This window comes from Saccopteryx leptura, chromosome 3 (assembly GCF_036850995.1).
Source record: "Saccopteryx leptura isolate mSacLep1 chromosome 3, mSacLep1_pri_phased_curated, whole genome shotgun sequence".
NCBI lineage: Eukaryota > Metazoa > Chordata > Mammalia > Chiroptera > Emballonuridae > Saccopteryx > Saccopteryx leptura.
The window spans coordinates 90,356,033-90,376,966 of NC_089505.1; the positions used below are offsets into that span (position 1 = coordinate 90,356,033).

Genomic DNA, 20,934 nt, shown 5'->3' on the forward strand with positions numbered 1-20,934 from the left:
CCCCTGGTGGGCATGCCAGGTGGAGCCCAGTCGGGTGCATGCGGGAGTCTGTCTGACTGCCTCCCTGTTTCCAGATTCGGAAAAATGCAAAAAAGAAAAAAAATTATTAAAAAACCTGTGTTAAAAAGTAACCTGTACAATTGGTGTGATGGAAATAGTATCAATTGCACAGGTTACTTGAATCAGTCACAACTGGGCCACTATTGAGCCATGAACTGGCTCCGTGACTTTTGTAATCAGACATCTGTTGAGCGCTTACGTGCAAGCAACTGTTAGGTGATATGAAGAAAAAAGAATCCTAAAGAATACTGGTGGTGCTAAGAAAAGTCTGCTGATGGAGACGGCAGGGTTCAGTGCTGAGGTCAAGAAGCCTGGCCCCCGGAGACTTTTGAGAAGGCGTGCGAGACTCATAATGCCCTGGACCAACAGGGTTCACCATCACTGGCCTCAGTTCCTCAGCTACGGGAAGGGGTTCAACGACACGGCCTCCGAGCCTGGCCCGCTGTACCCCATCAAGTCCATTCCCTCCAGCTCTCTGCCTTTTTCTACACCTGCAGAAAGGGGCTACGTTTCCCACACAGGATCCTGTGAGGACCAGCATTTCCTGGCACCCATTGCTTTTGCCCAAATACCAAATGAGTACACTCCTGCCCGGAGTTGAGCGATACGATGCATAAGCCCCACAGCGCACAGCAGCGATGGGAGTAAGGAGTGATGGACACTCGGGCAACAGGTGTCCAAAGGCCTGGAACACTAGAAAGTGAGGCCCAACCTGACCCACCATCCCGCACGGAGCTGCAGAGCAGAGCCCCAGCCCTGCGTGTCCTCTGCGGAGGCAGCCCCACCCAGCCCTCTCCACCTGTCGCGGCACCCCACCCGCGGCCCCCGCCCAGGTCACTCGGCCAGTCCGGACGCCGTAGCACCCCCTTCCAGTCCGGGCGCGCCCTGGGCGATGTCATCGATGTGCTCGGCGCTCTCTTGAGTCGGCCCCGGGAGTGGGCGGGCCCGTTGCCTCAGGTGGTGTAACAGGCGCCAGGGAGGCCCAATGGCGTGTCTACATAGCTCCACCCCTTCCTTCTTATTGGCCAGTGCCCGAATGCCGCGGCCGTGGCCTCGGGAGGAGAGGCACTACGGGATTCAGCTTCGGTCGCTGGCGCTGTGCATTCGCTGCTCTCCGCCTCTCGTCGCTCCTGCCGGGTTCGCCGCCGCCGCCGCCGCCATGGCCCAGTGAGTGACGGCCCGCGGGCGGCTGGGGAACTTTCCAAGAGCCGGCTGGAAGGGCCGACACACGCCTGACGTCGCCTCGGCACCGGGGGTCGCCAGAGCCTGGCTTCGTGGTGCCCAGAGCCCCGGGCCTCTGAGATTTCGGCTCGGGCCCTAGCACTCCCCGCATCCCGAGCTAGCCCTGTAGCCTCGCTTTCTTCTCGGACCCAGCTCTCTACCCTTCGCGGCGGCGCAGGGGATCCCCGTTGCTAGGATGGGCGGGCGTGGCCGAGGGAAACCCGGGCCCGACCGCAGGGGCGGGGGCTTCTGCCCGCTTGAGCGCGGGGACGCCTGGCGCGGTCCTTACGGTTGGACTGGAGCCGACGTGCTGTGCGTGCACCCCCCGAGCGTGCGTTCCCAAGAGGCTCCCAGGAGGACCGGAGGCCCCTGAAGTGGCGAACTGGGGGACGGTCTGTCTCTAGTTTCATGGAAGGCTGCGTGCTTGGGCTCTAAAGTGTAAAAGGGACTCGGGGGACAGAGACGTTGAAGACAAATTATTAATCATTAGCAGATGCGAGAAAACACGGGGTCCTTGCGTTGGAGTGGGCTAAGTGGAACTGACACATTTTTCTTTGTTCCTTTTTCTGATCTTTCAGAGCTGATATTGCACTGATTGGACTGGCTGTTATGGGTCAGAACTTGATTTTGAACATGAATGACCACGGCTTTGTGGTAAGTCACCAGGGACACACTCTTCTCTTAATGGGCTTTTGGTGTGCGTTATCTTGAGTGCGAGGATCTGCTGATTTCAAAGACCCCGTTAACCTGAGCATGTTTCTCTTTGTGCTCTGTTGCTGTTTATGAGGATTTTGCAAAGGGAAGAGGAGCACCACTTTACATGTGGGTGTGGGAGGGCCAATTCCACAATTCTCTGGGGAATAAGAGTCCTGCTGGATGTCTCTGCCAGTTCTCTAGCCTGAATAGTCCCATCAGTATGTTGAGGAGGAGAAATCTTGCTGGGTATGTAGATCTCTGACTTTATCGCCTACGGAGATTGGGGGATAGTGGAAAGTTTGGGTATAAGTATGAAACTAGTTTAGATAACAGGATTCTCAGTGACAAAAGGTATCAGTCTGGAACCAGCTGGCTCCTGGATTTCCATTTTAATAAGCTAGGACAGGCCTGACATGTCATGGGGAGGTGACCTTTGCTTATACTGTACAGGGTGGGACAAAAGTAGATTAACAGTTGTGAGCTCGGGAAACAGTTTATTCTTGTAGTATTATTTGTTTATTATGGTATTATTTTCCATGTGAGGAACTGTAACCTATTCTTGCCTTACTGTATATTCAGTTCTTTGCCATTTCATCCACTTAAATTAACGGTGCAGTCATCAGCCAGCACTTGGGCAGGGAAAGGCAAACGTAAGGTCCGACCATCTCTGGTATGTGGGCTGAATAGAAATTTTATCGTCACTCGGTCCACCGTCTGAATGAAGATCTGGTACTCCCTACATTTCCTAATCGGTTTTTTGCCCTTTTAGGTCTGTGCTTTTAATAGGACAGTTTCCAAAGTTGATGATTTCTTGGCCAACGAGGCAAAGGGAACCAAAGTGATTGGCGCTCACTCCCTGAAAGAGATGGTCTCCAAGCTGAAGAAGCCGCGGCGCATCGTCCTGCTGGTGAAGGCCGGCCAGGCTGTCGATGATTTCATTGAAAAACTGGTGAGGCCCACTCTGCTCTCAGTCACTAGTGGGACGGAACCTCTCTCACTCTCTCTTTTAGTTATTACACTTTTTTCTTTTACTGAAAAGATCCCCTCCCCCTTCAGTTCTTCAGTTTCTGGATATGAACTGCTCTGTTCTGACAAACAATTGCCTAAGTGTGTCAGTCTTGGTTAACTTGATTGGCACTAATTAAGTAACAGCGTATCCTCGGGTGGTAATGAGTTCTTATACAGTATATAAAATTCTGAGGACATCAAGAGACAGTTCAGTAAGAATTCATTAACAAGAGTAGAAACAATACAATCATGTGCCACTTAACGATGGGGATAGGTACTGAGAAATGTGTCATTAGGCAATTTCATCCTTGTGCGACATCACAGAGCATGCTTTTACAAACCTGGGTGTGTAGCCCACTATACATCTGGGCCATATGGTCTAGCCTGTTGCTCCTAGGCTACAAGTCTGTATAGCACATTACTGCACAAAACAAGACGAGATTAAGTCGAGCAGAAGAGAAAATGATGCCATCAAGAGACGTGAGTCTGACCAGGTGGTGGCTCAGTGGATAGAGCATCGGACTGGGATGCAGAAGACCCAGGTTCGAGACTCTGAGGTCGCCAGCTTGAGCACGGGCTCATCTGGTTTGAGCAAAGCTCACCAGCTTGAACTCAAGGTTCCTGGCTCGAGCAAGGGGTTACTCAGTCTGCTGAAGGCCTGCAGTCAAGGAACATATGAGAAAGCAATCAATGAACAACTAAGGTGTTGCAACGAAAAACTAATGATTGGTGCTTCTCATCTCTCTCTGTTCCTGTCTCTCTGTTCCTCTCTCTCACTCTCTCTCTGTCTCTGTAAAAAAAAAAAAAAGAGATGTGAGATGTATGAAGCTGTTGATGTAATACAGTATACTTTTTGTAGTAAGTAGAAAGAGTATATATACTCCAACAAACAATATAGTATAGTAACATACAATAATAACAGTAACATAGTCATTATCAAGTGTTACATGTTGTGCATAATTGTGTGTGTTATATTTTTATACACTGGCAGTACAAATTTATATCAGCATCACCACAAACACATGAGTAATAAGTTGTGCTATGACATCAAGATGGCTACAACATTACTAGGTGACAGGAATTTTTTAGCTGTTATAATCTTACAGGACCACCGTAGTATATGTGGTCCATTGTTGACCAAAATGTCATGCAATGCATGACTAGTAATCTTAGTGGGCTCTTATCTGTAATACTCAGAAAAACTTTGTTTTCATTGTGTATTATGAATATTTAGTGCTATTCACTATAAACCTTAGTGTCCAAATTTAGGAATAGATTTTATTTTCCTCAGTGTTCCTATAAAGCAACACTTCTCAAATTGTACAATATAATTTAAGTGACAAGAGATCCCTTTAGGGAATCCTAGGAATACCATACTGGATACTTCTTTTTGTACCAAACAGTTGGCTTCAGGAAGTATGTCTCTTTTGGAGGAAAACAAATGTGCATATGGGTGGTGATGGCCATGCTGGGACAGGTGGACGAGTGCCTAGAGCTGAGTGCCCCAGACAGAGGGCTCTGTTGCAGGCCTCAGCTGTCCTGGTCCCTGACCATCAGCCCAGGCTAGCTGCTAGGCCTGGTTCTTCAGCAAATTGTAACATTGTAGTCTAACACCTCATTGAGGGCCCCACCACACCCCAGGGCTAGGGGATAGTGGGCCTGTTCCAGTGGGTGGTTATTACAATCTGTCTCACTCACTAGTTTGGATTTTTCCCCAACTTGTTCCCGCGGGAGGACGGATGCCACTGTCACTGGGGTGGTTGTGGCAGAAGCTGCTCACGGGAGCAGCGGCACTGTTACTGTGAGCTGTTTCTGGGATGCCTCTGGGGCCATCCTTCCACACACCTGGAAAAAGAGCACCCTGTATTAACTGGGGGATTTCCACTCCCATGATAGATGGAGATAACCTCATTGCCAGTGCCCTGCAGCCTTGGGGTGCTTTTCTCTTAAAAAAAAACAACCAAAAAACCACCTGACCAGGCGGTGGCGCAGTGGATAGAGCGTCGGACTGGGATGCGGAGGATCCAGGTTCAAGACCTGCCAGCTTGAGCGTGGGCTCATCTGGTTTGAACAAAGCTCACCAGCTTGGACCCAAGGTCACTGGCTCGAGCGAGAGATCACTCAGTCTGCTGAAGGCCCACTGTCAAGGCACGTATGAGAAAGCAATCAATGAACAACTAAGGTGTCGCAACAAAAAACTGATGATTGATGCTTCTCATCTCTCTCTGTTCCTGTCTGTCCCTATCTATCCCTCTCTCTGTCTCTGTAAAAAAACAAACAAACAAAAAAAACCAGCAAAACAAAGCATATGGCTGAAGGAAAACCAGTGGAAGTTGTTTGTTTATATACTGAAAAACAATTCTGCAGTAACTACCACGAGAAAACCAAGGCATTGGCTGTTCAGAAGAAATGTCTTGTGAGATACATAGCAACAATAAACAAAGGTGGGATCGGCAGCGATTCCTGCTCTAGCAGAGCAGTGTGAACACTGGGTTGTTTCTACATCAAGAGAGAAGAATTTGTAACCAGTGTGTCGCCATTATAAAGAAAAAATGACCTAGAAGGGAAGAACATAGTGATAAAGAACATGGCAAGCTTTCTGTGTAGCAAGCTGCCAGGAAACCAGTAATTAGCTGTAGACAGGAATGACTAGAAAATGGTAGATTGTTCTTCAGCAGAGGGAGATAGTAAGTCATGTTACCTGGAGTTTGAAGGGGGCGACTGAGCACGGAAGGGGAGAGCCATCGGTTGGCGGGTCACAGGGAGCTGCTCTCCGACAAGGCACGTTCGGGAACGTACACCAGGGCAGATGCTACACAGGGGAAGTAAAGAATTGTCCAAGTAGGTTCCGTTGGTTGTAAAACCTTAGGGTGCTTTGAAAGAAATGTTTCAGTTGTGGAGACTTCGGACTGCGTTTGTTAGCCCTCAGCTTTTAAGTAGGGTCTAGCTCTAGCCACAGAAAGGATCATTTAAAATTAAATCATACTTGCTTTTAGACTAGGTTTGTTTAGGATAAATCCTTGTTTGTTTTAATTGGCTACAGTATGTTATTTTTGTCTTTTTGTCTTTGGCTCACGTTCACACTGGTATCTGGTCACAGGTACCCTTGTTGGACACAGGTGACATCATCATTGATGGAGGAAATTCTGAATACAGGGATACCACAGTGAGTATGCTTCAGTCCAGGTTCGCCCAGGTTCTGAGACCATCTGGGAAGAAGTATAAGCATGGCCCGTGTGACAGTGGACTGTCCCGTGGCGCTGACTCGGGGGATGGGTGCGGGAGTTCTCGGCCTTTGTTCTGCGCAGACAGACTTGATGGAGGTTCTCATCGATCCATAGCTCAGGTGACTGCTGCTCGGGTAGAGCAGGAGAGAGGTTCTGTTAGCTTCCCTCCCTGTCCCACCAGTGCATGACTCACGGGCACGTAGTGTGGCTGAGGGCCGGTGCCCTCGTGCTAGGAGGAGTCCCCGCACAGCCTCCGGTGCTGAGCGGCGGTTGCACCTGTGTGAAAACCAGCCCTGTACCGAGGCTAACTGCAGGAGGTCTTTTCCAGGGAAATGAGAGTGTCTGGCTGGTTTCTCACTTTGGGGACAGGATAGTTATCTTAAACTTTCATAGATTCTCTTTTTTTGTATTCCCAGACTGAGGGGATCACATTTCTTTAATGACCAGGTTATTTTTGGATTCTGAGTCATTTCATGTTAAATGTTCTCCATGATCTCCATGTCTGTAACACTCCCTCATTCATTGGGAGAAGCTCTTGAATCGTAACAAAGTGACTTCTCTCTCATGTAGAGACGCTGCCGAGACCTCAAGGCAAAGGGAATCTTGTTTGTGGGGAGCGGCGTGAGTGGCGGAGAGGATGGGGCCCGGTATGGCCCATCACTAATGCCCGGAGGACACAGAGAGGCCTGGTGAGTACCAGAGTGCCACCGCATCTCAGCACAGGGGAGCCTGACCCGGGAGAATGAAGGAGCTCAGCCGTTGTGTCACCAGGTGTCTCTGGGTGACTGAGTGCTGGAGATACGAGATGCTGGAAATAGCTTGTCTACACGTTTTGTTGCTTTGACACAATATATGTGCGTATTTCTCTTTTGCCATTTTTCCTATTCTTCCCTGCCAAGACTGATCATGGAAGTTCTAAGTGGGCTTAAAGCAGGGGTCCCCAAACTACGGCCCGCGGGCCGCAGGCAGCCCCCCGAGGCCATTTATCCAGCCCCCGCCGCACTTCCGGAAGGGGCACCTCTTTCATTGGTGGTCAGTGAGAGGAGCATAGTTCCCATTGAAATACTGGTCAGGCCCTGGCCGGTTGGCTCAGCGGTAGAGCGTCAGCCTAGCGTGCGGAGGACCCGGGTTCGATTCCCGGCCAGGGCACACAGGAGAAGCGCTCATTTGCTTCTCCACCCCTCCGCCGGGCTTTCCTCTCTGTCTCTCCCTTCCCCTCCCGCAGCCAAGGCTCCATTGGAGCAAAGATGGCCCGGGCGCTGGGGATGGCTCTGTGGCCTCTGCCTCAGGCGCTAGAGTGGCTCTGGTCGCAACATGGCGACGCCCAGGATGGGCAGAGCATCGCCCCCTGGTGGGCAGAGCATCGCCCCTGGTGGGCGTGCCGGGTGGATCCCGGTCGAGCGCATGCGGGAGTCTGTCTGACTGTCTCTCCCTGTTTCCAGCTTCAGAAAAATGAAAAAAAAAAAAATACTGGTCAGTTTGATGATTTAAATTTACTTGTTCTTTATTTTAAATATTGTATTTGTTCCCGTTTTGTTTTTTTACTTTAAAATAAGATATGTGCAGTGTGCATAGGGATTTGTTCATAGTTTTTTTTTATAGTCCGCCCTCCAACAGTCTGAGGGACAGTGAACTGGCCCCCTGTGTAAAAAGTTTGGGGATCCCTGGCTTAAAGGGTCACAGGCTCAAAGGAAGCGGCCAGATGACATCCTGTGCACTCTCTGGGTTTAGGAGAATGGCCTGTCTCTTTAACTGATGTGCAGTCCTAAAATAACTAGATTTAATAATAGTGAGTAATGGGAAAATTGGACGGGGCCTCTTTGTCCCTGAGAATGAAGTGGAAATGTACTATTTGACTTGGAAAGAAAGTTTCACACTGTTGACCCTGCTGTGTATGAGAGGCGGGGTCGGCCATCGAAGGGTGGGGCCCTGGGAGAGAAGAGAAGGGAGGTGTAAGGGGGGGTGGGGGTGTGTGAGCAGGGTGAGGAGTCCAGATGAAAAGATGCGAGAAACTAACCCTATGTGACTTAGACGGGGCCCCGCTGCCCTGCCGGGACTGCAGAGAAAGGGGGAACTAGGGAGAGGCGTGGGGCAGGAGAGAGAGCGGAGGGGTCCTTTCGAGGGAGACGTAGGAAGGCTTTTCTGAATGAGTTTGATTTACAGGTATTTTTATATTAGGCATTAAAGTACGGAGTGATCGGATCTAATCCCCAAGGGTGAAGGCTTTATTGGGGAAGATTATTCTTTTTTCTTTTTTTTTCTTTATTTGTAGAAAGAGACATAGGAAGGGAGAGAGATGAGAAGTATCAGTTCTTTGTTGCAGAACTTTAGTTGTTTATTGATTGCTCTCTCGTACATGCCTTGACCAGGGGCCCCTTGGTCAAGCCAGCGACCATGGGGTCATGTCTGTGAGCCTGTGCTCAAGCCGGTGACCTTGAGGTCCTCAGCCTCCCAGGCCAATGCTCTTTCCACTGCTCTACCTCCTGGTTAGGCAAAGATCATTCTTACTCTAATGAGTAAGTCTGGGGTTCTCTTGTGTATGTTAAATCTGGAAGCAGCGGCCCTCCTACCTCTCAAAAGCTTAAAAATCCTTATCTTGGGGAATTGCCCAGCGGGCTGTCAGAAATGCAGACAACACACATGAAAACGTTTGAGTGCAGAAATGCTCTAGTCGCTCGCTCACTCACTCTCCTCCCATGGTCTGGCAGAGGTAGAAATGGCACTTTCACCTGAAACACTCACTCAAAGTTTGGTGAAGTTAAGGTTTAAGGTGTAGCTGCCTTAGCTTCCTTGGATTTTGTGTTTTTACCAGAACCTTTTAGGGAAGTCTTTTCTTGGTCACTAGTGAGGAGAGCAGTAAGGAAAATGTGCCAGGACTTATATCCTCTGTGGAGGGGAAGCAGCCCCTTTTCTGGGAATAACAGTGACTGGAGCCCTTGGACACACTGCTCGGTTCCCTGTCCTGAGTCGCGGTGCCTAGACCTTGTGCCCGGACCATGTGCCCCGATACGCAGCGGGGTATCAAGGGACCTCGTGTGGCTGCTGCTGGGACCACAGCTGCTTCTGACCTTGCAATGATGAAATGTCTGTGTGTGCTCTGACGATGCTGCGCCCCTCTTTTTGTTTGTCTGCTCAGACAGCCTCCGCTTCCCACTGGTGTACCCTGAGGACTGGGCACTTTCACTGCCCCTTAGAGAATGTGGGGGTGAGGGGCGTCCTTGAGTATTAATCCAAGTCCCCGCCCCTAACCGACACGGTTCCTTTCCGCAGGCCCCACATCAAGACCATCTTCCAGGGCATCGCTGCGAAGGTCGGAACGGGAGAACCCTGCTGTGACTGGGCAAGTACCAGGCTCCTCTTCCTCTTCCAGGCCGGGCGGCAGTGTGGGCACGGACGTGACCGAATGCACAGGGCCACCCTGTCCCCCTTGGTCCCGGGACTGGATTGTGGCAGAAAGCTTCTCAGTCTTGAAGTCGCCAGCACAGCTGATGCCTGAGATGCATGCCCGTTGCAGGAACCCTGTACCTGGGGGAAGGTCATAGCCCAGGGCTGCTACTGAAAGCCCCCCTCAGATCCCCTGAAAGACGGAGCCCTTAAGAAGGAACGGAAGGAGGGTGAAGTAAAGTAAGGTTTTGTAGCTGTTTCTTCATGGCTGAGGAGTGTCAAAATCAAAGTGAGGGTTGCTCACCTTGGTGTCTGCTTGAGCAGAGCGGGATGCGGCCTTCTGCCCTGAGGGTCGGGTGGCCTTGGCTCTGCACCCCGTACCCCGCTCCCTCTCCTCCACGTCCCCTCCTCCGTACCCCGCTCTGTCTCCTCTGCATCCCCTCCCTCGCCCCCTCTCCTCTGTAACTCCTCCGCACCCCACCCCCTTTCCTCATTGCCCCCTCGCCCATACCTCACCCCTTCTCCACACCCCTTCTCTGCACCCTGCCCCCTCTCCTCCGCCCCCCTCTACTCCACATGCCCCTCTCCATACCTCCTCCTCCACACACCCCTTCTCTGCAGGCCCCCTCCCCCCACTGCTTCCGCCACATTCCTCTCCCCTATTACCCCTCCCCTCTGCACCCCCCACTCCTTCCTGTATTTTATGTTGCTATTAAGATAAGTTTTAACCCTTATTGCAGCTTCAGTCTATACCATGGATGAAAATACACTAGCTGAGGGAGACCCATTTTGGAGTTCTGACTTAGCTAGGTGCCAGTAGGCAAGTCACTTGTCACTTTCCCTCCGCGGGCCTCAGTTTCTCCTCTATGCAGTGCTGGCTGGGGCTGGGTGATCTCCAAGGTCTCTCTAGCTCCTGATCCCCTTTCATCTTCTATCAGGACATGTGTGTGCTGTGTTTATTGTATTAGATGTATTTTATGTGCAGTAAGAGGTGGAGGTGAAACCAGGACTGAGGTCCACGAGGAATGTGGGAAGTCCCCACTCCTGGGTCTGGCGGTACCTGAGGACTTTAGCTCTAGCACTGAGACTGGTCCTACATTTTAACCAGTAGTCACTGAATTTAATCATTCTGCTTTTGGGTGGAGAGAGAGGTCAGGCAGTGATTTGAAGTGTTGATTGATTTTCTCATGAGTATGAAGGATTGAAGGGAGTTTTTATTCCTTGGCAATAGAGTACATATAATAAAAGTACACCAACAGTAACTGCTTTTTAGATATGATATACTTAGGACAAAATCAGGAAGGAAAAACCAGTATTTGCCCTTATATATGTTGATCAAATAAGGTTGACTATTCATAGCTTTACGGCTTAGTGTCAGGGTATTGAAAAACCTGGTATCTGTACCCTGGCTGATTAGCTCAGTTGGTTAGAGTGTTGTTCTGAAGCACCAAAGTAGCAGGTTCGATACCTGGTCAGGGCGCATATGGGAAGTGACTAATGAATGCACAATTTAGTGGAACAACAAATGATTGCCCACCTCTTCTCTGTAAGCATTCAATTAAAAAACTTCTGTTTAAAAAAGAAAAATACTGATATCCATACAAAAAGCAAGGACTCTAGTTCATTGTTGAAGTTACAGGAAGGCTGGGGTGAAGTAAGATGTTATTAGCCACGTTACTCAATGACCACAGAAAGTGTCAAAATCAGAGGGGTAAGTCAGCAGTGGAAACAAAGGAAGTCCCTGATGTAAACGTTCATGTGTTATCTAAAAAATGGCTGCCAGGAGACAGACTGCTCAGGTCATCCGAACCTCTGGTCCACTGGGCAGGTGTCCCCTCATGGGGAGGGATGCATGTGGCTGCAGAGTCTGAGGCCATTAAATATCTGACCCCTGTCACTCCCTTTGTTCTGGTCCCTTGCCCATTAACAATTTTCAGATAATGGGGCTTCCCAAGTAGCTTGTCTGCAGGGACAGAATGTCTTGATCAGACTGACGTTTGTAACCACTACAATCCACAGTTCAGTTTCTCATCATAAATTTATAAACTGTATTGTGATTTTCTACATCTTCCCAGCTTTCTTATAAAGTCAGTATCTTGTCAACTGTGAGATCCCGGCAAGAACACGTTTCTAGGCTTACAGTTGAGGGCCAGATCTGGGAGCTAAGGTCATTTTTATCTCTCAGTTGCCATTAGAAACAACTACAATACACACATATTTTATAAAAGTACAAGGGATTTAATCAGCCAGCTTCTCGTAGCCTCTAGTTGCTATAAGAGTGGTAACGTCAGGAGAAGGAAGACTTCCTTTACTGGGAGTGGGGGCTGCTTTAATAGCAGTTAGAGCAGAAATGTAAGCTAAGGAGCGGTAGGTACTTTCAGTTAATTGGGGAATCTTGAAAACTCTTTAGAGAAATAAATTTGGGCTTAGTTTTATTTTTAATTTTTTTTTTTAAATTTTTTTTTTTTTAATTCATTTTTTAGAGAGGAGAGAGAAAGGGAGAGAGAGAGACAGAGAAGGAGAGAGAGAGAGGAGAGAGAGACAGAGAGAGAAGGGGGCAGGAGCTGGAAGCATCAACTCCCATATGTGCCTTGACCAGGCCAGCCCAGGGTTTCAAACCAGCGACCTCAGCATTTCCAGGTCGATGGTTTATCCACTGCGCCACCACAGGTCAGGCTTAAAAGTATTCTTTTTTTTTAATTATTTATTTATTTATTCATTTTTTAGAGAGGAGAGGGAGAGAGAGAGAGAGAAGAGACAGAGAGAGAGAAGGGGGGAGGAGCAGGAAGCATCAACTCCCATATGTGCCTTGACCAGGCAAGCCCAGGGTTTCGAACCGGCAACCTCAGCATTTCCAGGTCGACGCTTTATCCACTGCGCCACCACAGGTCAGGCCCTTGGGCTTAGTTTTAAATAACACTGTACTGGTTGAAGCTTGTGTTGAATTGTTACATATTGATTCTTACTTTAAAATACTTAAGTATTTGCCTTACACTTGTTTTCTGTGTGGGGAGGGAGTCTTGCTGAAGAATTTCATGCGGGCTTTCCTGGGGTGTTCTCTGCCTCCCTGACGGCCTCGGGGTGCTTGTGGCTCCCACAGGTGGGAGAGGAGGGAGCAGGACACTTTGTGAAGATGGTGCACAATGGGATCGAGTACGGGGACATGCAGCTGATCTGTGAGGCTTATCACCTGATGAAGGACATCCTGGGAATGGAGCATGACGAGATGGCCCAGGTGAGTGCGGCCCCGTGTGCCCGCAGTGACAGGGAGCATTCCCCGTTCTTCCTCCGGTCATCCTGCTGGCCAGGGTGGGCGCAGCCTCACTTGAAGGAAGCCTTCAGTTCTAGGACTGTAAAATGTGTTAGCGAGTCACTAAGCCCGAGTCCACCATTGAGTGACCCTTCCCATGCGTCAAGCACGTGTCTCATTTGATCCTCCCATTGTCCCAGGTGGGACATGCGGTGGAAGCTTTCTTTTCTGATCAAATTGGGACTGGCTTTTGACAGCCTTTCCTCGCATTTTATTGTGAAACTGCTCACACATGGCAGGGCAAGGACTGACATTGGGTACTCAGTCCAGACTGCCTAGCTTTTGCTGTTAGCCTTTTACTGCACATCTGTCCGTTCCTCCGGAAACTTAGTCATCTTTTCAAACATTTCAACATAAATTGCAGACACCAGCAGTCTTTTCTCCAAATACTTCAGCATCATTAATTAGGTAAATACTTGTTTTAATTGAAAATATACGAAAGTACGTTCGCTCCGCCATCAAGTCTTTTTAAGTTCTGCCGTGAGCATTCTAGCTGTCTTGCCATCTAGAGTTCTAGTTTCGCTTATTTCAAGTGGAACATGATTAAAGACATGAGGTACACAGTGCAGAATCCTTCTAGATTTTTTTAAACGTTTTTCAAATGTTGAAATTTGTGTCATCCCCACTTATTTTGTTTCACTGACTTACCCTTGTCATCCCTTCTGAAACAATTTAACTTGGTTCTCATAGAAACAGTGCTTTTCTTTTCATGTGCACATTTCATTGGTTTACATAATATTCAATGTACTCATTCACTGTGTGTATGAGTGCTTTACTATACGCTAGGCACTGTTCGGAATGCTGGGGATATAGTAGTAAAAAACAAGAGCAACAAAGTCCCTGCCCTCGTGGAGTGGGAAGACAGGAATGGTTACGGTAAGTACGGAATAGTTAGGAGCGCTGTTATGAAGAAAAGGACTCTGGTGTAAGAGGTAGCTGTAGATTGGGCTGTCGGGGAGGTCTCTGGGCAGGTGACAAGGACAGACACCTGAGTGAGGTGAGGGCACACTTGTTCTGAGGGGAGAACAGAGGTGATCAGAAAGCGGCATAACCAGGTTAGAAGATGCAGCAGGCTCCTGGGCAGTGGCAGCGGCAGCTGGTGGGAGCGCCCGTATTCGGCCGTGCCCGACAGGAGAGCCTGTTGACCTTGAGCATTGAGCAGATTGTGAGCATCAGTCAATATTGACAGAGGAAAAGGGCTCTGTCAGGGTCACGTCTCCTGTCTAATCCTTGGTTCTCTCACTCCTGCACGTAGGCATTTGAGGACTGGAATAAGACAGAGCTAGACTCATTCCTGATCGAAATCACAGCCAACATTCTCAAGTTCAAAGATAGCGACGGCACTCACCTGCTGCCAAAGATCAGGGACAGCGCGGGGCAGAAGGGCACGGGGAAGTGGACGGCCATCTCAGCCCTGGAGTACGGCGTGCCCGTCACCCTCATCGGTAACGTTCAGCTTTTCGCTCAGCCCTCCGTCTCACCGTGTTGATCACAGTGTCCTGCTGGAATACTGGTACTGACCGGCAGCTAGGGACCAGGTCTATTAGCGGGTGTGAACCCTAGTCCGCTCCCAGGGTGCTCTCTGCACTCTGCATATGAAAAATACAGTCGGAGAGGCTGAAACTGCTTTTGAGTCTCTCATGGTCCTTTTCCCAGACCTAGGAGCTTTGACATGAGCTTAGAACTGTCTTTCTTACCCAGTTTGATCTTTGGGATAGTTATAGTGATTTAATAATAGGCAGCAACCTAGATCTTTTTAATGGGCAAGGTAACTAATTTTTCCTACAGAAGTTCACAGCATAGGTTTATGTACTCAGCACTTAGTATTTTTTTCTGAGGTTTACTTCTCAAATATTTAAAAATTAAAATATTACCTATACATTTCAAGTCTTTTAATATTTTTTCTTTTTCTATATTCCTTCTTCTTTTGGAAGAAAACTATCTTAGAAGTGGATGTCTCCTTCCCATTCTATGCTTTTTATATTAATGAACTAACAAAACTACAGTTTGGTTCTTTAAAATAAGAAAGATACTCTCTGGAAGATGAAAAGGGAGATTGAAAAAAGGTACCCAGCACGTTTAATGAAAGGCTGACCGCTGGTCCTGGCAGAGTGGCCCTTGTGAGAACATAGAATTTTCTGTCTCCCGGATCCAGGCTGCCTTTGCCTCCCCGCTCTCCTCCTTCCTCTCAGTTTCCTAATTTGCCCCACTCGGGTTGTCATGAACAGTGGCGTGAAGCCACAGTTCAGGAGGGAAGGAGGTTGCTTAGTCCTGCCCTGTGTAGAAGGAAGTTGGCTGCTTTTTAGCTAATCTGAGTGACACTGTAGGCGGGGACCAAGGAGACAATGCTGGGAGCAGCTTGTTTATTGCTGACTCAAATATAAGAGTATTATAGTCTCAAAAAGAATCCCACCTTCATGTTAGAGACTGCACCCTTTTTTCCTGGGTGGGCGTTGTCTTGTCTGCGGAGCTCATGGGGATGCCAGTCCTCCAGCTGACCCTGGGCTCACACCGAGGGGTTTCACCACACTGGCCTCCTTGCGCCAGTTCTTACAAAGCTTCCGCCCATGAGTGCTAAGTCATCGTGTGTACACTGCAGGGGCATCAAGCGAGGGTCTGTGACACTGATTTTATTCCGGTTACAGAGTCAGCTGAGCAAGTAGTCATTTATAAGGGATGTGTTCTAAATGCCTTAATACTAAAGTACTATTTTGAAACAGTTCTAAACCCAATGAAGTAACATTGTAAAACTTTGATGGTGACCGTGGACACACTGAACACCTCATTTCATTGCACCACAGATGTTGCTTTTTTTATAAATGGAAGGCAAGACCCTTCCCCAGCAAAAGGGTCACGACTCTCTTCAGTGTGACACTTGTGTACTGTGGTGGTCCGGAACTGAACCGCACTGTCTGCGGTCTGCCCGTGGAGGAATAGAAAACGGAGTTTCTGAGGGGCAACTTCATAAGCGTTCCTTCTCATGTTGTGGTTATTCCAAATTGATGAGTAGTTAGTGCTCCAAAGGAAAATAAGTTGAGTCTTTGGTGAGCATTTAAAAATTAAAGTCCTTGCAATTGCAATTGAAATTTTACTCGTGGACCAACGTAGAGTAATTCTAAATAATGGTGGTTTTACCACTTTGTTTTTCCCTGAAATGAAAACTCCCCTTTGAATTTCATGTTGAGCGTCGTGGTTCAATATCTGTATTTATGTAGGAAGACTGGCTTGGAGGTTTAGTTATATCAACTGTTTAGAGCTTTTATGAGAGCTCTTTCTGATCTGCGTGAAATTTTGTGGCCTAAGGTTGAGACTTTCAGCTCTGTACAATTGAAGATCTGGCTCCACTTCTATTTTCCCTCATCCCCTCCAGCTTGTGCGTCGTGTGTGTGTGTGTGTGTGTGTGTGTGTGTGTGTGTGTCCGTTTTTCTCTGGGTTTGGGTGTGGGCTTGGGTAACATTATCTCTCCCCACGCCCCCCACGCAGGAGAAGCAGTCTTTGCCCGGTGCTTATCATCTCTGAAGGACGAGAGGGTTCAAGCTAGCAAAAAGCTAAAGGGTCCTCAGAAGACCCAGTTCAAAGGTGACAAGAAATCATTCCTGGAGGACATTCGAAAGGTGGGGCTCTGTCCCTGGCAGTAGCAATTGCTTGTTCCGTGGAAGGCAGTGGGGTGAGGCTGTTTTGGAAATCCCACTGAGGCCGCGGTGGGGGTGGAGCCTTTCCCTTTTCTCATGCTTTCTGGGGTCTGCACTGCTCAAAAGGCAGGGCTAGGAGGCCCCAGAGCTCCGTTTGCTGATGGCAGCTCTCATGAGTCTTTGTGTCATCCCTCAGGCCCTCTATGCTTCCAAGATCATCTCTTATGCTCAAGGCTTTATGCTGCTGAGACAGGCAGCCACTGAATTCGGCTGGACCCTCAACTATGGTGGCATTGCCCTGATGTGGAGAGGGGGCTGCATCATCAGAAGGTCTGTGACGGGGGTGGGGGGGCACCCCGGGCTGCCAGGCACTGCAGAGTCCCTGCGGGGGCTCTGGCCACGAGACCCATTTAGATGGTCACATCACATTCTGCGTAGCAGTTGCTCTAACTAGATTGTCCACACTACGCCTTTTACAGTAGTTCTGTGAGCTCATGGCTTCTGGCCTGGCCTCCTGGGACCTTGCTCTGTATTTTCGTTGAGCAGATGGTCTGCTTCCCGGGCTGAGAGTTGTGACTTTGTACCTCTTGAGGGTGTGCCTCAGCTTTCCCTTCCTTCCCCGCCCTCTGCCAGCAGGCACCCCACTGTGATTACTCTTCACTGACGTCTTCCCTCTGGGTTATTTCAGTGTGTTCCTAGGAAAGATTAAAGATGCTTTTGACCGAAATCCAGAACTTCAGAATCTATTGCTTGACGACTTCTTTAAGTCCGCTGTCGAAAACTGCCAGGTCAGTAACCCAGAGCTGGGCGGTGTGGGCGTTCTCGGGGCAGGGGGGCTCTGCTCTGGGGCCTCTGGGGAAACCTGCCATTTTCAGGGGAAGCAATTAACCATCGTGTGGGCCCGTGTCCCTCGTGCAGGACTCCTGGCGGAGGGCCATCAGTACTGGGGTCCAGGCGGGCATCCCCATGCCCTGCTTCACCACTGCCCTCTCCTTCTATGATGGGTACCGGCACGACATGCTGCCAGCCAACCTGATCCAGGTGAGCTTGGGAGGAGGTGGTCAGCATGGGCCTGCCCGGTCCCCGAGGGCCGCGCGCCTGTGTGCCACTCTCACCAACCTCGTGTCTCGTTCTCTAGGCTCAGCGCGATTACTTTGGGGCCCACACCTATGAACTCTTAGCCAGACCAGGAAACTTTATCCACACGAACTGGACGGGCCATGGGGGCAGCGTGTCGTCCTCTTCATACAACGCCTGATCAGACTGCTGCCACCAGGAGTCCACAGACAGGGACATTCCGTTTGCACACGCACTGCTTACAGCCCTTTGCCCTTCTTTCGCTCAGATTGTTTAAAATAAAGTGTCGTGCCCTGGCCAGTAGCTCAGTTGGTTAAAGTGTCATCCTGACGTGCCAGGGTTGCAAGTTTGATCCCCACTCAGGGCACATACAAGAATTAACCAATGAAAGGATAAATAAGTAGAACAACAGATCAGTGTTTCTCTCTCCTTCCCTCTCTCTCTAAAATTAATCAGTAATTTTTTTTTTTTTTTTTAAATAAATGAAGTGTCACAAGAGTCCTGAAAAAGCCAACCCATGCTTGCTTGTGAAGTCGCTCTGTGGGGACCGTCATGCGCTCTGCCCTTGCCTCCAGGCCTGACCCGGAAGTGGCGTGTTTGGTGAGGAGCGCTAGCTCCTCCAAGCGGTCACTGTCCACGTGTTCGTGGATGTGGGAGGTCCCTGAGGGTGCCCTGGTGAACCCTCGAGAAGGGGTGGGGGGTGGAGGGTGGGGTCTGCACAGCAGCTCAGCCTGGAACCTGGTATCACGCCGCTAAACCTTTTCCTCCAGACTCTCAAATACTCCCTTGTGCTTAGGATTGTCTCTGAGCCTTCCCATTGGCAGGGAGGTGATGACAGTGCAACCAAGTGTCAAGTTCGTTCTCTTTAAAAAAAAGGTTCCAGAATAATACAAGAACTATCAAAGTTAGGATAATGATTAACCCTGGTGGTCAGGGAGTGTGAGTACAGAGGACTTGAATGCGTTAGTTTTTTTTGTTTTTTTTAAGATGGGTAGTGGGTATATGGACGTTCACTGTAACATTTTTTATGCCTTTTTTTCTGTCAGATATTTTGTAATAAACATTTCAGGTAATTACACCTAAGTGCTGGGCTCCTCTTGGTCTGGTTCCTTCCCTTTCCCCTGCTTGGCACCCATGTGGTGGCTTTTCCTCTGCTGCTTAACTTTGGGAAGCTTCCCTGAAGGGGGCCTAATAGTGGAGCAGACAGCTTCCATGTCTCTAATCTGGCCTCTGACGCCTTTGAGAACAATGCAGGGGGCAGGAGCCCTGAACTGGGAGGTGACCCTTTCACTCAGTGATCAGCCTGTTAAACTCTCAGCCTGGACGGGACACATAGACCTGCCCCAGTTGCCCCTCCCACCTCACCTGCAAGCTGAAGAGGAACTGAGTCATTGCTCATGATTCAGTATTCTTTTTAAGGGTCGTTAACCTCTGATGCCGTTTTTCTCAATTACCACAGGGACCACTTGCTCTGAGGCGTGCAGATGCCTCAGTGGATGGAGAGGGGTTCTGTCCACTGCCACGTCTGTCCTGTCTGGCCTCACCGCCGCAGGAACAGTCTGGTGGCTGTTCCAGGAAAGGGCCTCCCTCAGCAGGGATTGTAGGCCGCATGCTTTGAGAAGAGTGAGTTCCTTCAAAAAGAAACAACAGAAATGGGAGGCTAGATGTCAAAAGGACCTAACAATCGGGTGGGACCAGAACTTCTGGCCCCTGCTTTCCACTCCAGAAGCTGTGAATGGTTGGCTGGGTTCCAATCCCAGCCCCTCTCCTTACCAGCTCTATAACTTTGGGTGAATTATTTACTATCTTTGGTCTCAGTTTTCTCATTTGTAAAATGGGGATAATCAATGGTCCCTGCCTCCGTAAGGCTACTTTGAGGATTCGCCCAGTAAAACTAGACCAGTGATAAGCACCTCTCTAGGTAGCAGTTAATATGACCATTTCAGGGTGTGCCTGTCCCCGAAGTAGTGATATTTCTGAGAATCAGGAACCAGGTGTTAGGTCACATCAGCCAGAGGTGACTTCACTGCAAACCTGCCCTCCAGAGTTCCCTGGGGGCCTCTGTGCAGTAGCTGTAGGTTAAGACGGGTGGAGGTCAGGAGGCCAGCGCAGCTGAGCCAGCTGGACGCATCCCCATCCTGCTCTCCAGGGAGCCAGCAGAAGCCAGGCTGACTCAGTGGGTTGGGGTCTGGAACTGGCCACACAGCCCGTGTTTCTGACCAGCTCCCAGCTGATGCCGGACGCTGGCCGTCCTACCACAGGGAAGTGCTGGAACAGGGAATCATTCTTTTTGCAAAAAGACACCCGAGCTCAAATCCTAACTCTACTGTCGTCTGGCATTGTCACCTTGGGCAAGTTATTTAAGTCCTCTGAGTTTCCATTTCTTCATCTGGGAAACAGGGTTAATAGCTGCTTCCTTAGGCTAGTGTGACAATAAATGAAGTTCTATAAAGTGCTTTGCACAGCATCTGACACAGTAGGGCTTAATAAACAGAAGCTATTTTCATTGTTACTGTAACAATCCTCTGCCTGGTTCTTGGCAGGGCCACTTTTTTTTTTTTTTTTTTTTTAACTATATATGCTTTTTTGTGACCTTTAAATTTCACATGCTATGACTTTTGAAAAATGTATCCATATCCTAACCAGGTGGTAGCGCAGTGGATAGAGCGTTGGACTGGGATGCGGAAGACCCAGGTTCGAGACCCCAAGGTCGCCAGCTTCAGCGCGGGCTCATCTGGTTTGAGCAAAGCTCACCAGCTTGGACCCAAGGTTGCTGACTTGAGCAAGGGGTTACTCGGTCTGCTGAAGACCCATGGTCAAGGCACATATGAGAAAGCAATCAATGAACAACTAAGGTGTCGCAATGAAAAAACTGATGATTGATGCTTCTCATCTCTCTCTGTTCCTGTCTGTCTGTCCCTATCTATCCCTCTCTCTGACTCTCTCTCTCTCTGTCTCTGTAAAAAGAAAAAAGAAAAACGTATCCATAAAAAAGCTCCCTGCGTTAACTCTGTGCAGCGGCCAGGCCCGCTGATTGGGGACCTGGGCTCTGCGGCCGGTCTGCTGGGGCCCCCATCTACACTCCACCACTGATTTGCTGTGACCTCACACACTGCTTAACCTCAGGTAACCGTAGCTGTCTCACCGAGCCCTTGTGAGGATTCAAATAGCATGCGCCACACTGTGACTACCATGGAGGGTTTACTGCTGACCACCCACCTTCTGCTGAACAGGAGGTAGTCGGACGCTTGTGGAAGTGGATAGAGGTGGACGGAGACGGGTTCCGTCCGTCCACTGCCACGTCCTGCCCAGCCTAACT

The 20,934-nt window shown here is 49.3% G+C and overlaps 1 protein-coding gene across 1 annotated transcript; it reads left to right on the plus strand.

Moving 5' to 3' along the window:
* The first annotated feature begins 1,097 nt into the window (after positions 1-1,097).
* PGD (phosphogluconate dehydrogenase) lies at positions 1,098-18,088 on the plus strand. Its single transcript, XM_066375038.1, has 13 exons — positions 1,098-1,227; positions 1,860-1,935; positions 2,747-2,926; positions 6,086-6,151; positions 6,783-6,901; positions 9,483-9,552; positions 12,697-12,831; positions 14,162-14,351; positions 16,390-16,520; positions 16,735-16,868; positions 17,227-17,326; positions 17,457-17,579; positions 17,677-18,088. Exons 1-13 carry the CDS (start codon positions 1,220-1,222, stop codon positions 17,794-17,796), a joined length of 1,452 nt encoding a protein of 483 aa, XP_066231135.1. The 5' UTR covers positions 1,098-1,219; the 3' UTR covers positions 17,797-18,088.
* The last annotated feature ends 2,846 nt before the right edge of the window (positions 18,089-20,934 follow it).